This window comes from Micromys minutus (assembly GCF_963924665.1).
Source record: "Micromys minutus genome assembly, chromosome: 6".
Lineage (NCBI taxonomy): Eukaryota > Metazoa > Chordata > Mammalia > Rodentia > Muridae > Micromys > Micromys minutus.
The window spans coordinates 26,659,329-26,675,535 of record NC_137975.1 but is presented as its reverse complement, the minus strand read 5'-3'; the positions used below and the strand labels follow the sequence as shown (position 1 = coordinate 26,675,535).

The window sequence follows — 16,207 nt, the reverse complement described above, 5'->3', positions numbered from 1 at the left end:
GGGGAGAAGGGAAGGGAGAGAGGAGGGGTAAGGGGGGCATAGCAAGAGAGCAAGAGCACAAGAGGGCAAGAGAGAGAGAAAGGAGGGGGCAGGTAGCCCCTTTTGTAGTGTCAGGCAATGGGGGGGCATACCTGGCTGTTTCCAGGTAACTGAGGGGTGGGGTTTACAGAATCCCAACAATATTTGGGTATTAAAGGTATTTAAGCAGCCAGATACACAGGCAGGTGCATCGGCAGGTGCTTTAGACTTGCCAAATTTGTGTGGGCTGTTTGTCACCACTGTGTGTCAGACAAATGGTGTTGTCTTGAGCACTGAGTCTTCAGTTGCTTGAGCAAAGACCTAACCACGCTAGTCTCCTAGCACTCTTGTGTCTGTCTGTCTGTCTGTCCATCTCTCTTTCTCTCACCTGCTTGTTTGCATATAGCCGGTCATACTACTTCTTAAGTCACCAGGCAGGTACTGTTGTCATTGGCAGCGGCAGTATAGTTGAAGCAGTGTGGTCACCATGCCAGCCTTCCCAGCTTGCGCACGTGGCAAGCTAAGTGCATAGAATAATATTTAGCCAACTAGGCTTTTTAAGTAAAAAATAACTCTTGACTAACATGACCACATTAAGTAAACTAAACTTTAATTACTAATCATTATGTAGGTTAGAAATGCCCAGATGCAAATTAAACCCCTTCCAAACTACACTCACTTCCTGTGTACCACCCCCCACCCCCACAACTCCCATGCTAATATAGGAAGTGGTTGTCCATATACAAGAGCTTTTGCATCAGCCCCTGGGTGCTGGGGACTCTTGGGACATCATAGCAGTTGAAGGCCAAGGCCTTAGGAACATCATTTTTCACTAGAGGTCAATTCATGTGTGTCTAGATCTCTGGACAAGACTGTGCAACTTTATATCACAGTAATAGGTGTTTGTGACCTGGAACAAGGAAATTAATATCCACTATATTCTGCGTGTGGTCAGGTCTCACTTTCAGTTCTGCATTCGATTACGAACACCACATTTTACAAGGACATCGACACACTAAAACATGCTCAGAAAAAGGCTGACAGCTTAGCGAGGAGTCCCCCAGAGGTGCTTTAAGAACGATTAGAAGATGTGAGGAAGTTCGCCTGCTTTGGAAAGAGAAGGTGCAGGATAGTGTGTGAGCTGTTCTCAAATATGGGAAAGGCTGTCACGTTGTAAGATGAATTAGTTTGCTTGGGGCAGCTCCAAAGAGCTGACTCAGTGTCATAGTGTGGCTCAAGATAGATTTTTTGAGGCTGGATAGGAAGAACTTTCCAATAGCAAGAAAGGCTTACAAACTGCCCGTAAGGCAGGGAGTCATATTACTACAGAGTCCCAGCTGATTCCACAGCCCAGCCAGGCAAGCCCTTCTGCCCAACTACACCAACGGAATCAATGCACAAATGTTCCTTTCTCTAAGGGGCAGGTCACCTCTGTTCCTTTTCTTTCTCTACCTGAGATTCTGAAGCTAAAGCTGAATCAAGAAACATAGACACAGGGAAAACCTTTCCTTTTTATTCTTTCTTGTTGGGTGTCAAACACACAGCCACTCGCATCCTAGGCAAGGGCTCCACTACCAGCCCCCCACTCTCATTTGAATGGCTTTTTTCCTCACAGCTAAAAGCCTCCCCCATGACTATGACTCTCCTCTCCTACCTGATTCCCTTCATTATGAATTCATTCTTGGGGAAATGTGTCTAGGTATTAAATAGTCTAAGATTTTATATTATCCACCCTACAAGTCCCCTGGTATATTTATAGTCTGGCATTTTTCAAAGAGGTCAGCCTGTTTCCCTCTGAACACTTTAATGCAACTTAAATAGAACTGCGCTTACACCGTTCAGCAAACAAGGGCTGCATGTTTGCATTTTTTAACAGAAGCAGGATTGTTACCCCTCTCCGGGAAGAGCTGTCCTTACCGACCATCCTTAGCCTGTGCACTTCTTAGATTCTCAGTTCTGGTTGGAGGATGGGTCACAGCTCCAGTAAGATTTGGATGGAGAATACCCAGCATGCTGTAGGCAGATGGGCTGGATCTCCGTACACCGTGCACGGCCGAGAGCTGCTGCCGTGGACAAGTTCTGCCAAGAGCTTGGCTGGGCCACCCATCTAAGCTCTAGAGCCAAGGAGGTGCCATCTGTTCCCTAGAATCCATAGACATCCTGTTTTCCTGGAAATTTATCTCCACCCCCCAACACCTTGGGCTTCTGTAAAACCTCAGGTGAATGCAGAAGCAAAGATTAATGGGGGTCCTCCTCCACTTCCGCATGCTCCAGAGAACAAGTTCATTACCCATGGTTCACTTTACCTCCCAGCCTTATGTTTTTCAAAATCGTGGGTGTGGCCATCCCAATTACTCACATGCCTCTCATCTCCCACCTCCTCTGGATGCCCTTCCTCCTTGGGCCCCAGAAGGCAGAATGTCCCTCTGGCCATCTTCCAGGGTTTGGTCTCACACATCCAATTCCATCACAGATTCCTCCTTGACTCCCTGTATGTTCCTGTGAAAAGTCACGGCATCTAGATCATAATCCCCACCTACCAAGGGCTTCCTTTCCCTGGAAGTGCATGCTGTCAGTCCTCAGGCATGTCTTGTGTCAGACTGTAGTTGAGGAGTTGGCTGAAGGTGTCAGGAATGTTAGGGCCATTGAAGACACCAATGTGGTTTTTCTCTTCTCTGGTTCAGCCTCCTCCTCCTGACTGTGTTGTCCTGTCCTTGTGGGCTGGACCGTGTGACAAGCCCCGGCAGGTATAGACACATGTGCAGAGCCAACTATGAGCAGAGAGGCAAAGGCTACCTTCCTCCACGACCTTAGGTCTGGGGTTCCTGGTACCTACAGATGATTCAGTCTCATCTGCCCTTGTAACATGATGGTGGCAGTAGACTGGTGACAGTCAAAGCCACACAGTACCTATATGCTCCAAGACAGACACTGTCTATCTCTTTATATATAAAGCTATCCAATGAAATCTCTAATACATAGCATCCCTAGCTGTCATTTTCACAGCAATATGTTGCATGCCCATGCTAATTTTTTCCAAGAAAACAACAGTCTCGTTTCTCCCTGTCCCTATGACTGCTCTATACTTGGATAGATTGAATGTCCCCACCATATCAAGCATCTCCCAGAGGCCAGCATGAGATCTTCTGCTTTCTCAGTTTACTCCACTCGGCCTCATTTGGTGCTGGGTACCCATCTGAGGGCTGGCAGCCACACAACACCCCAAGACTGCCCCGAAGGCTTAGAGCAAGGCAGCTATAGCCACAGACCCCTTCCTACAAACCCAGATGGTCAGACCGTAACTGGAGCCTGGTCCTTTAGAGGTTGTTTCTCCCTCCTGATGAAAGCCAGGCCCAGAGAGGGGAAGATATTCACTTGAGCTATCTCAGTGAGTGAGCTCAGGGCAGAGCTGGATTCAGAGTCTCAGACGGAGAGGTATTGGAAAAAGTGAAAACCTAAGAGACAAATAGCAGCAGTGCTAGAGACTCCCAGGGTCCCCTGGCCCAGCCTGTCAATTTCCCCTCTTGTCTGCACAGCCCTCCCTTCCCCCTCCTGCCAAGCTGCCAAAGGGTCCATTTAGCTGGTGACATTGGGGCGGGGATATGGGGGTAGGCGGGACTGTTCTGAGCCCAGGGTAATTGCAAGTAAGGAGAGCTCTCACAGCCTTTGTTCCTGAATCGGCTGTATGGTTGGGGGCTGTGTTCTGAGGTCTGTGCACTTGGTACCCAGTGCCCAGAGACCTCACTGTGGCACCATGGGCCCAGGAGTCGCTGTGGCTCAGGCTGAGCCAACTCCTCCATTCCTGACCTCGTGTGCTTGAGGTGAGCGATTTCACAGAGGCCAAATGCCCTCTGAGTGCAGGAGTCCGTGGCTTCAACTTCAGACAGCCCTTCCCTGCTGGCATGCTCTTCGTTGAGCAAACATGGCCATCTTAAGGGCAACAATCACAGCAGGACAGAAGACTCCCAGCCTGGAGCTACTGGGGCATCTTCCTGCGCTGTGAATGGTGTACACTGCTGAGCTGCAAAGGGTAACAGATGTTGAACATTCCCGTGCCCTTGGAGACTCCTTCCTGGTCCAGCTCTGCTGTTTGATGGAGTGTCTGCATGTACACACATCCTCAGGAAGCCCAGAGAGCTCAGAGCATTGTAGAAGAAAGGACCCGAGCTCAAAAAGGGTTTGCCAGGCTCCACAGAGGGGTTTTGAGGCCATGCATAACCTTTCCTTCTTGTCCCACAGATTGCAGCCTGACCAGGAACCTGGCCCCGTTCTTCAGGAAAGCAGGGTCTTTGATGGATATACCAGCCCCCCTAGCAGGACTGGGGACAGCTTTTCCTGCGTGGGTAAGTACCTGGGGAAAGATTCCTATATGGAAGCCCCTATCTGGATGCTCCTTATCTCTGAGGTGTAGAAGTGGCCTAGACCTAGTACCGGCTTCATTTCCATTTTGTGATAGGACCAAATGAAGGAGGCCAAGCTGGCCTCAAACCTGTCATTCTTCAGCCTTGGCTCTGGGATTATAGATGGTGCCACCACACCCAGCTTGATTTATCTCTTCTTTTTTTAAAAAAAAAAGTTTTTCTTTTGTTGTTTCTTGTGGCATAGCCATACTATGTAACCCCTGGCTGGGCTAGGTCTTGCTATGAAGACCACGCTAGCCACCAAGCCAGCCCTACATTTTTCAAAAACTATAGTGTGTGTGTGTGTGTGTGTGTGTGTGTGTGTGTGTGTGTGTGTGTACATACTCAGGTGTCACAGCACACAGGGAGGTCAGAAGACAACTTGTAAGAATTGGTTCTCTCCTTGATTAAACTCAGGTCATCTGCCTTGATCACAGGTGTCTTTACCTGCTGAGCCTCCTCTGTCCTCAGGCCTGTCCCTTGACCTGAGACACTCACCTGTGAACTGCCCCGAGGGTTTCCCCCTTGATTGACTCAACTCAGAGGAAAGCTGACAAGTCTACCAGCACTTCAGGGTCAGGGTAGGAAGGTGACTACAGGGACCAAGGTCAAGTTTGTCCAGTTCTCAGACACTGGGTCTATCACAGGGAGATCACAGTGGAGAGGCGGCAAGCTGGGAGAAAGAAAGGCAGGTTGTAATAAAGTCCAAGTTCAACATGAAGGTGCAGGGAGTCAGGGTGGCAGTCCAGAGCTACCTGCCTGACTGCCCAACACCTGCCTCACTCCCAGGAACACCCATAATAACAAGTCACCCCCACACATGTGTCCCCCTAATCACAATGTCACCCAGTGACACTTGGGAGTCACCCAGTGCACATACTCTGTTAACAAAGCCAAAGGCCCAAGACTGACCAACAAGACCCTTGACTTTAAAGCCAGCAATATGCTTGTTCCAAGTACACCCTCGGGTGTCAGTGTCCCTGAATGAGCGCATGATGAACAAAGAGCCAAGTGCCTTGTGACCCATAGGCTGGGACTAAGACAGTCAGTCACATTCTAAACTTCCTATAGCATTTATGTTTGTGTGTTGATGATTTTCTTGTGGCATTAAAACAGAAAAAACATACCTTCGAATCCAACAATGCATAATACCAACCAAAGGGCACGTGATAGCCCACTGCAGAAGACGAGCCTTATGTGTTGGTGTCCCAGACCAAGGGAAATTTGCTCCAGCAAAATGATAAACTTGGTTTTGTTTGTGGTGCTGAGGATTGAACCCAGGGGCCTGAACATGCCAGGCATGCTATGAATGCTGACTCTGCCACTCCATAATGAACTTGCTTTTAGAAGACCAAGGCTGTCCAGAAAGCTGGTCCTATAGCTTCATTTCTGTACCCTGCTGCAGTGAGCAAAGGGTGAGTTTAGCTCACAGCCTGGCCTTGACATCATCGGGCATGGGTGGCTGGTCCGCCCACTGAGTCTTCTTCTCTCCCTGCTGGGCAGGTGGAAAGGTGAGCTGGGTTGTAGAGCCATCTCTAGAGAGTTCAACAGCAGTGATCTCGGGGCAGAGAGACTGCAGAGAGCCGCCACACTCACTTCATACAGCAGGCCTGGCAGTGGAGGGTTCTGGGGCAGGGCCTGGGCACTTAAAGGGCAACCACCTCCTCCCACAATAAGTACACATTGCGGGGCATGGCAGGGACAAAAGTAAACCGAATTTCACAGGCACTGACAGAGCATCAGAATAGAATGTGGTAACCAGGAAACTATGTGCAGCTCTATTTTTACATTTGCAGTTTTGTTAGCAGTAATGGCTTCCTTATGCGTGCACCACATTGTTAGGCTAATGAGCTCCATCCACCTAGCCTGGCGCTCCTTATACATCCTGACCCCGGAGTCAAGAGGAGAACTTTTGCCTTTCATGTCAGCTGCAGGCTGACATTAGGAAGCCCTTTGACTTGTTAGCTTGAAAACCACCCTCTGCAGTCAGATCTCAAAATGGTCACTAGATCCCCTGGTTAGGTGATCCCTTGGGGGAAGGCAAAAGGAGCTCTAGGGATGAGATTCACAAGAACAGTGGAAGCACCAGCCTCCTCAGGGACACCTAGGGAAGGGATCAAGGTTCATGGTGCTGCCTCTGTTGTGGTCCTTGCTGGTTGTCATGGTGACAGACATGTCTTTGCAGAGGATCCACTGAGCTCTTTGATGGGCTAGATGGGAAGAGATTTAAGATATGCCTTCTTTGTGGGGGACCCCACACTTTCCTGAGCTTGAAGAAGGGGGAGAAAGGAAGAAAGGAAAGAGCAGAGTTTCCACTTTGTTTTGCTCTTTTACTTCTGAACTCAGGCGGGACACGTCCTGAGTCACTCTCTTGTGTCAGCAAGTGCCCAGTGAGCATTTTCTTTGTGTCAGACACTTGCTGACGCTGTAGAAAACAAGTAAGACTTTAACCTGCTTTTAAGGAGTTCAGTGTCTAGAGGTTCAATCTGCAAACTCTTTTGGAGTATCTGTGTCCCCAATGTCCCACCCAGTGTTCTGTGTCCCCAGTGTCCCAGCCAGTGTTCTGCCCGAGTACCTATTGACAAAGGCTGCACCGGGCATGCATAAACCATGCTGCGGTAGGGCCCACATCACGGCCACTTCTTGTGGAAGGGTAATAGGGTGCCTTGGAGCATGTGCCATGTAGCTACTTCCTGGTTGTTGGCTATGTTATTTTAATGTCAGTCTGTGGGGGATGGGGACCTTTAAGCTCAGATAGGGACCCTGCCTGCTGGTGAATTCACTGTGTTTGATGAGCAAGGAACCCAGAGTGAACAGTCTGTCCCTCGTGCCTCCTGTGTGAGCCAGGTTTGCTCTTCCAGTCTTTACTTCTCTCGTAAGCATGGGGGAGGTGTAGGGTCCTAGAAGGGGAAGAGAAGGAGAATGCCAGAGTTCTCTTCGCCCTGTACCCCACTTCAAAACAAAACAAAACATAGCTTTACTCTGCCTGAAATAGAGTCCAAAGAAACACTTTATGATCTTTATATAGCAGGAAGAAATTTTCCCATGATGTCTTGCCACCATGCTGGGGTGTTAGGGATGATGGCCTTCATATGTGCCAAAGACTATCCACAGCCAGCTGTTCCTTCTGCTTTGCCCAGAGGGCAAGAGTGTAAGACTCCAGGCCACAGGTGCTCCTGCACATTCCCAGACCATCCCAGGGTCCCCCTGGTTCTTCCAGGGACAGCTCGGCACTGGGCGCATCTGCTCGCACTCAGCCCTGGCTCTCTCTGCACACAGCTGTCCTCAGACCTTAATATGAACAGGCAAGAAAACCAGGGCTGACTCTGCCACATGCCCACATGTGTAAGGCTGTGTGCAGGACTAGAAAGGGTCGCCTTGAGGTTTACACGGATTCCTTAATTACTTCCACTTTGTGGCATGTTTGAATGAGTGTTAAGTGGACACACACTGAAGAGATCTTTTCTCATAAAAACATGTGTCACTGGGGAACCAGCCAGAGGTTCCTTTCTGCCTCCTTCCCATATGAGGGTTGATACTCACATAGACTGGGAGGGGCCTGTGCAGTTTGCCTCAGGCTAGGAGATTTTATTTGGTGGTGGTGTCTTTTCCATGGGTGAGCTGACTGTCTTTAAGCCACAGCTCATGTCTTGTGAATTGGGGTGCAGAACAGCACTCTTTCTAAGAAAGCTGTTATGATTCTCACAGTGTATCTGCTCTGCCTTAGTCTGGGACGGGACAAGGGTGCAGAATGAACATGGTGCTCTCTGGGAGAAGGCATAGAGAAGGCTCTGCACTCATGGAACAGCAGAGGTCCGAGCAGACATCAGAGACCTCAGTGAGCAAAAGCTCCAGCAGCCCTTAGGGTTCACTTGACCTTGGCCTCATTTTCCCTGAGGAGGGATGGGCCTCATGCTTACGATTGATGGTAGTGAGTCAGCAGATGGACTGAGATCAGGACTATTGCCTCCCAAGGCCCCAAACACTAAGAGAACTAAATGATAATGCTAGCCAGCATCTACTGAATGGCCACTCTGTGTGAGCACGTACGAGGTGCTCCTTCCTTGAAGTCCTTTGTGAACTCGGTGTTTTCTTTGGCACTAGTTGCTCAGGTAAGAAATTAAAAAAACAAAACAAACAAACAAAAAAAAAAAGCACCCTCGGGCTTTGAAACCTATCTGAAGACTGGACACTCCGGGCTGTGTCAGGATTTGATCCCTGTTTGCCTGAAGGTCGAGCCCTTCTTGCTTCCCCCTGGCCTTGCCATCTGCCACCAGGGCTCACTGTGGTAACTGCACATGGTCCAAGATCAGCTCAGTTGCCGCAGAACCCCTGCCGAGTGGCAGGGAAGAAAATGGGGTCAGTGAGCCACACACCTCTACCGCCATTTCCCTCAACCCCAGCCGGTCAGGATGTTGCTGGCACCTCTGTCATTCTAGGTCCATGTCATTTCATGCTGAGTTCACACGGCTGTGTTCCCTGTCCTCTGGGGACTCGCGGGCCGAGATAAGCTTGATATGCCAGCCATCTGTGGATCGAGACATGCACACAATTGACCAGAAAACAGAGTTCAGAGTGGCTATGCACTCCAGGGGCTGTGCCCCCAGTGGGGCAGAACTCAGAAGACCCTTCTTACAGAAACAGCCATCTGGGACCGAGTAGGCTTCTAGGAGTTGGGGTGGAGGGTAATAACACTTGTAACAGCGACTGACACTTATTTGTGGCTCTCTGCAAGCCAAGCATTGTTAAAATACATTTAATCTGCCCAACACCAGCATGAGGCTGGGGCCTATCTTCACAATCTTCTGCCCTCCACTGTCCAGTTGCACCTCACTGGAAAAGAACATCTCTCTGTGCCTTCCTTACTTTGGTTGCTTCTGGGGGCAATAAAGATGGCTTCGGAAGCTGGGTGTGGTGACTCACACCTGTAATCCTAGTACTTAGGTGGGGGAGGCAGGAAGATTTGGGAGTTCAAGGTCATCCTTGCCTAAAGAGAGAGCTCAAGGCCAGTCTGGGCTATTTGAGAGCATATTTCTAAAAACAGTGTTAAAGGAATGAATGGATAAATAAATAAACCTTCCTCTACAGGTTAGTGGGAATTAGGCACTTCCATGTAGGTAAAGTGCTTAAACAAAGAGCCTAGTTATTAATTTATTTAATGTATGTCCAGTATTATTTGTTATTGAAGGAAGCATTATAGTTTTCATCTCACCTCATGGATGGAAAAACTGCAGTACAAAGTACTTAAACGATTTTGTCCAACTTGGTCCATTCAGGATTTGAACCCAGGCAACCCACATTCGGGTGCCGTACACTCAGCCTTATATGCTATGACCTTGTCCAAGAAGATATATTGAGTCCAGTGAGGGGTCGGTGCCTGAGGGAGAAGCGTTGGGAGGGCCCACAGTGCAGAGCCTGCCTCCGTGAGGGGTCCAAAGGAAGAGGCTAGAGGAGGAAGGTCATCTGAGGTATCCTGCCAGAGGGGATTGGAATAGAAAGAGAGAGATCTGGATTCTGCTGGCTTGGAGGAGGGAGGGGGAGCGAGAAGACTGAGTGACTCCTCCCGACAGCATTTGGCTGGAAATGAGATTTATCTCCAGAGCAAACTGAACCCAGTAGGAATAATTTTAGCAAATATCAAGAGCTGCAGAAGCTGGGCAGCCTGGAGTCCCTTTTCCCAGTGTTGCCCTGAGCCAGACCTTCCTCATATCGTCCCTACCACCGATGAGTGAATGGCTCCACACAGCGTTTGCCACTTTGAGTTTTCAAAACATAAGGTATTGAATCAGCAAGGCCCAGTTTCCCTGTTTCCTGCTACACTAAGACCTCTGCCTGCCCAACCCCAGAAGGAATTAATATACAACAACTGTTTAGTTGAGCATTTACTATGTGCCAAGTAGTGTCCTGGAAGCTTGAACACGATTGGCAAAAAGCATCTGTCCTTGAGGAGTTTAGGATACAGTGGGAGCCTCGCAGTCTGTGCAGCTGTGCAGGATCCACAGCTCATCCCAGTGATGTTTCTGCTCCGACCCTCGTGTCCCAACCCAGAGATCAGGGTAGAGCTCTAGCCTCACGATGCCCTTGAAACTAGAAGCATCAGTGTTTGCACAGTTCCAGTCTCTCGTGGTGGAAAGGCTGAGATTGAAGAAGTTACCGGGGAGCCGCGAATGCATGCACCCCAGTGCTCATCTCTCCCTTCTAGCTGCCTATATAGCCCAGAATCTCCTGCCCAAGGAATGATCCTGCCCACTATCGACAGGTCTTCCCAGACTCTGAGTATGTCCAGAGACCTGTCTCCCTGGACAGTCTAAGTCCTTGTTGAGTTTTACAGCATCATCATAAGGAGCCTGGGGCCATCCCCCTTCATCTGGGTCCTTACTATTTCCTTGCAACTGTAGAGTAGATGAGTCAGTGATAAACTTTCCTCTGTGCTTTTCCTGGTGACAACGCTGCCCTCATTCCCAGATCCTGTATATCTTAAACTTGGCTGCTGTAGGGAGAGTCATTCTTTAACTGTAGTCAACTACTTCAGGGATTTTTGTTTGTTGGTTGGTTTTTGTTTTTGGTGTTGTTGGTTTCTGTTTTGTTTTGTTTTTCTCAGAAACCCAAGCCCTTTGTTTAGCTTGTGTGGACCAGTGATCCTTGGGGGAAGACTTGAGCATCAAAGCATGACCTGTTCTTAGGGACCTCCCCAGACTGGCTCTGTCCTGTCCAGTGAAGGCTCGCCAGCCTCCTTAGCACCTTGTACTGTGGTCTTCTCAGAAATCCCAGGTTCGGTAAGGACCTATTGGGCTTTGTCTCAAGGAGTCAAATCTGTGCTATCCTGGTGCCTCACAGAAACTGGACTACATCCTCTCACATCCCACATGGTCCCCTTGGCAAGAGGATTAGAGCCCCGGGCTCTGTCCATTCAGGCTGCTTGGGCAGACTTACAGAGGAGCTTCCAGCTGAGGAGTAAGCTGGCAGAACCAGAGCCACAAGCATAGATACAGTCCTCAGAGGAGGCTTAGGTAGGGCCGGTAAGTTCCAGGTCACCCACCCCAGAGCAGCCAAAACCCTGAGAACAAAAGAAAGTCAATAAATATCTGGATATACCTTCTTTTGTTTTGTTTTCTTGAGACAGGACCTCACTGTGTAGCCACTTGCTAGTCGGGAACTTGCTATGTAGATAGACCAGACTGTTCTGGAACTCACAAAGACCTCCCTGCCTCTGCCTCCCAAGTGTTGGAATTAAAGACATGAGCTCTGTACCTTCTTTGAAGGATTTCACTGCCACTGAGGGCAGAAATACAAACTGAGGGTGTTCTTCAGTGTAAAAGGGGTCAGATAGCTAAGAGAACTTCTAAATTGAGGGAGAACTCAACCTCAGTGGAAGTGGAAGCCGGGTATATGGGGCCTGGGATTCCATACTAAACAGGTCCAGCCAGGAGCAGGATTCTGTGAGCTCAAAGCATCCTTCCTGTTGTAGAAGCCGGGTTCATGTAGAGGCAGAAGGAAGTGAAGTGAGAAGTGCTCATTTCTGAAAGTCCCACCCATAGCTCTAAGAGCCCCGCCCACCGCGGTGAGGACTATTTCTAGGATTTACAGAGCTATTTTTCTGTACCAATAGCCAGCGATACTGTTAAAAATAATTAAACTGCAAACTCATGGCAGTCCTCTATATAATATGCTATGCCTTATTGAGAAATCTAACAAAAACGCTAATAAAAGCCCAGAGGTGTCAGTGGACCCGTGAGAGCAACCACAGCATGGGAGTGTCTTCTCTGGGCTGTACTTGGCCAGGTGTCTCTAAGCAGTGTCTTGGCCACATCCTGTTAAGGTTTCTTTGTTCATACAGTTATCTTTGACTGTTTGGAATTCCTGAACCTCCTTAAGAAACTGATGGACATTGTGTCTCAGAGACAAATGACTGCCATCTATCTGGGCATGTGGCTGACATGTGGTGACTCGTTCTCCTGACCTCCTGAATCCGGTCCGTGGATACCGATCGTAAAGTTCCTTTTTTGTGGTAGGATGTCACCGCTGGGTTGGCAAGACAACCTCAGCTGTGGGCCTTGTGTTTTTCTTCTGTTTGGGGGTTTACTTGGCCCACAGTGAGGCAGTAGGGTTTGTTAACAAATAGGTCAGTTAATCCCTGGAGGGAAATGTTGCATAAGATTATCTCAGGGTCCCATGTAACCTTGTGATTCAGCAGTGTGAGACAAGCAACAGTGCATAGAGGATCTGCTTTGACTCTGGGTTAGATCGTAAAAAAAAGGACGTATACTCGCCTAAGTACTTTGCCTGCTTCTACTGATATATGGGGCACACACACACACACACACACACACACACACACTTTACTCTCCTCTCCCTTTGCTTGCCTGGAGTTTCCTATCCATGGTTGCCATGACAACCAATCTAGGCTGGTCTTGGTCTATGGACCATGTTATCTAGGTACGGAGCTCATCCGAGGCCCAGTGTGCAAGGGCTGCTGAAGCTGTGTGTATGGGACAGTTGCCATAGTAATACATAGGACACATCCAGGTGGAAACATCTGGACTTCTTGTTGGCCAGAGAAGCAAGGGGATGCAGTTTTAAATGAGTACAGTTTCAGGCAGAGTGCCCTAGATTAGTTTTCTTCTGGCTTTTCCTAGAAGTCCTAAGCCCAGAGGAAGTGAAGGTTTTGTATCCTCCCACCCTGCCCAATCTACAGGACCAGTAGCAGTGCAGAGAGCACAGACATCGATTGAATTAGCAAGGACTAATCTGAAGCTGAGGCAAGGAAAGACTGGTGGAATCATATGTCACTTCCTCTATCCATGGGATGGCTCCCCTCTCACTCCCCATTCCCTAGATGCACTGGGCCAGGTTTACTGTGACTGTGGTCCAAGAGCTACATTAACATCCAGTACAGCAAGTATAGGGGTTACAGGGTCTCATCAGTAGGACCTTGGGCTATGTTATGGGAACTCCATACTTCTTGGAATAGTATGCAGTATGAAGCAAGTCTCCAGATACAGCTGAATGTTGAAGGTTAGTACGGAAGGTTGTAGGCCCCTCACGGGCCTCTACTCAACGTCTGATTTTCTCAGGTACCTCCAATGTGGTGTTGGGCAAGTCTCTTTCTCCATAAAATGAAGATAATGATACTCTTTGATGCATAGGGTTTATAACATACATATAGTATATAAGAGGGCCCTGGGTATGTGGTGCCCGTGGGGTCTCCTGCCCTCCATTCAGCCAGCCTCAGTTCACTATCACCTTCTGTCTTATATAGGAGGGTTTTAATGCAGTGGTGGAAGAGCGTCTACTAAGCAGAATGTGATTACATGGCTCTTGACTACGTCAATAGGGGAAAAATGGCACAAAGTTGTGTGGGGCAGTCGAAAGGGGATTTCTGGGCAAGGGAACCTTGCAAGATGTATTGGATTTGAATAAATAGAGAAAGGCCAGACAAAGCAAAGGTATAGGGGTGGGATTAGACCTGGGCAGAGGCAAGTAGAGGAACATTAGGGGGCACAGTTGCCAGGAGACAAAGCCAGAGCTATGGAGGGCTTGTGTATTGATCAGCACAGGCTCATGTGACAGCTAGACCTTTGAGGGTGAAGTGGTCCGTACCTTGAAGGCCATCCAGATTACCAAGTTATGGATTTTTCTCCTGCAGATCTCAGAACTGTGGCTATGGGGGAAGGAGGGCCTCCATGTCCTCGAACCCTGAGTCCACACCCCTACCTCCAGGACTGACCTCTGAGAACCAGTCACCAGGAAGGAAGACCCCACCCCAGAACACTTGGCAAAAGAACGAGGAACAGCATAGTACAGCCCAGAGCTAAACTCTGTTGGTCCCAGATATAATAACCATGGGGTTCCTGAGGAACCCACAACAGGAGGAAGGGCCTGTCCAATGCCCTTACACGCTAGGTCTGGAGCAGGCTTTTTTGAATCCTGTTCCCTCAGGTTCTTCCCACCTCTGGAAGAGGGTCAGTGCCTCTCCAGCCTTTAAGAGACATCCTCTAGAGCTGGAGAGATGGCTCAGTGGTTAAGAACCCTGACTGTTCTTTCAGAGGTTCTGAGTCCAATTCCCAGCAACCACATGGTGACTCGCAACCATCTATAATGAGATCTGATGCCCTCTTCTAGTGTGTCTGAAGACAGCTACAGTGTACTTATATATAATAAATAAATAAATCTTTAAGGGGGGATCCTCCAGCGGTTTCAGGTCCTGTCTCCCTGTATGATGAGAAATGACTTGATTTTCATCTTCAGGTCTTCTCTCTCATCCCACATTATCCCTATCCTGTCAGTACTGGGGCTCAGAGGAGCAGAGGAGCCGGAGGCCAGGCAGCTGGGAGTTCAAGGAATGTGTGCAGCAGCTTAGGGTTGGTCCACATTTGTGTCCTATTGGGGCAGGGTCAAGGTGGGGGCAGGCTAAGGTCCAGAGTTGGGAACAGGGTGGGGGCTAAGCTCTAGAGCCCTGGTTCTATTACCGTTCTTTCATTTCAAGCCACGTTCTCCCTGACAGGCAGGCAGATTATAATCTCTCCCCTAAGCCCATAATCTGACCTTTGAGCCTAGAATGAAGATTCATAACTCCTGAACTCAGGGAGTCTGTAAGACTCGAGAGGGTGTGCCGGGGCTCATAGAGAACACAGTAATGTCTTCTCTACCAATTCTATGGCAAAGCAAAGCTAGCAGCTGGGCTGTTGGCAAGCAAGTAGATCAATGTAAGAGGGCTTCCCAAAGGTATAAGCGTGCTGGGATGTTCGTGTGATACCACTGTGTCTGTTTTAACTTTTTCCTATGCACACAGGAGTAGATGGTGGACCCTAGTCCTAATTTAGTACTTATACATGTACCAGACAGTCTGGGCTGTGAGGATACTGTGGCCTTGCCTACTACTCCTTTCTCTCAGATATATAGCAAAACTCCCCCATACCTCTGAATAGAGCAAAAATTTGGGGGCATGAAGGAGTCTCATAGCTAGATTTCTCAAGGTCATTTCCCAAAGATATGAAGTTTCTTTTGAAGGGGACAAGGACAGACTCAGTGGCCTCCCCCTGTCCCTGGGCTGCTGAGAAGTGAGAAAAGATGTAGCCGGGACTGCATCCCAGAGACCTGGCTCCCATTCCATGTTCCAGCTGTGCTGTCTCTCACCACAGGGTACTGAGAGGTCAGCCCTGTTTACAGGCCCCACACATCTGTTGCGAGTCATGCATTCATTCATTGAATTAGTCGTCATTCAGCAAATATTCCTGAGAGCCTACTATGTGCACGGGACTCTGACAGCCTTTGAAGATTAGTTCAACCAAAACTGGATTCTTGAGAAACATAAACAGATGATAAGTGATGGCTACAGATGTCAGGGGAATCATCAAAGTGGCTGCAGTTAACAATGGGGCAGGCTGTGTGTGTATGTGTGTGTGTGTGTGTGTGTGTGTGTGTGTATGTGTGTGTAGTGTGTATGTGTGTGAGAATGTATGTGTGTTTATGTATGTGTATGTATGTGTGTATGTATGTGTGTGTGCACAGGTGTGCCATCCTTGAAGGAGAGGCATTGGCCTTCACAAAGGGTTGAGGAAAGCTGCATTTGGTAGCACTCACAAAATTTCAGCATTCAGAAAAGACTAAGGCAGGAGGATATTAAGTTCAAGGATAACTTGGTGAGATCTTGTCTCAAGGGGGAAAAAACAAACAAACAAACAAACAAAACCCCACCCATGCAAGAGTTGTGTAGGCCAGAAACCTTTGGGGTAATATTCTTGATCACCCTCTTTCCTGCACACACGTTTAGCCCATGAGCAGGTTCT

The 16,207-nt window shown here is 48.7% G+C and overlaps 1 protein-coding gene across 1 annotated transcript in view; it reads left to right on the top strand.

The window, feature by feature from the left end:
- Window positions 1-16,207, top strand: part of NAV1 (neuron navigator 1) — a 247,604-nt gene that overhangs the window by 74,994 nt on the left and 156,403 nt on the right. The window contains exon 3 of the mRNA XM_080918567.1: window positions 4,258-4,361. Coding sequence (XP_080774693.1) covers window positions 4,258-4,361 — 104 coding nt within the window. The remainder of the gene's footprint in view (window positions 1-4,257; window positions 4,362-16,207) is intronic.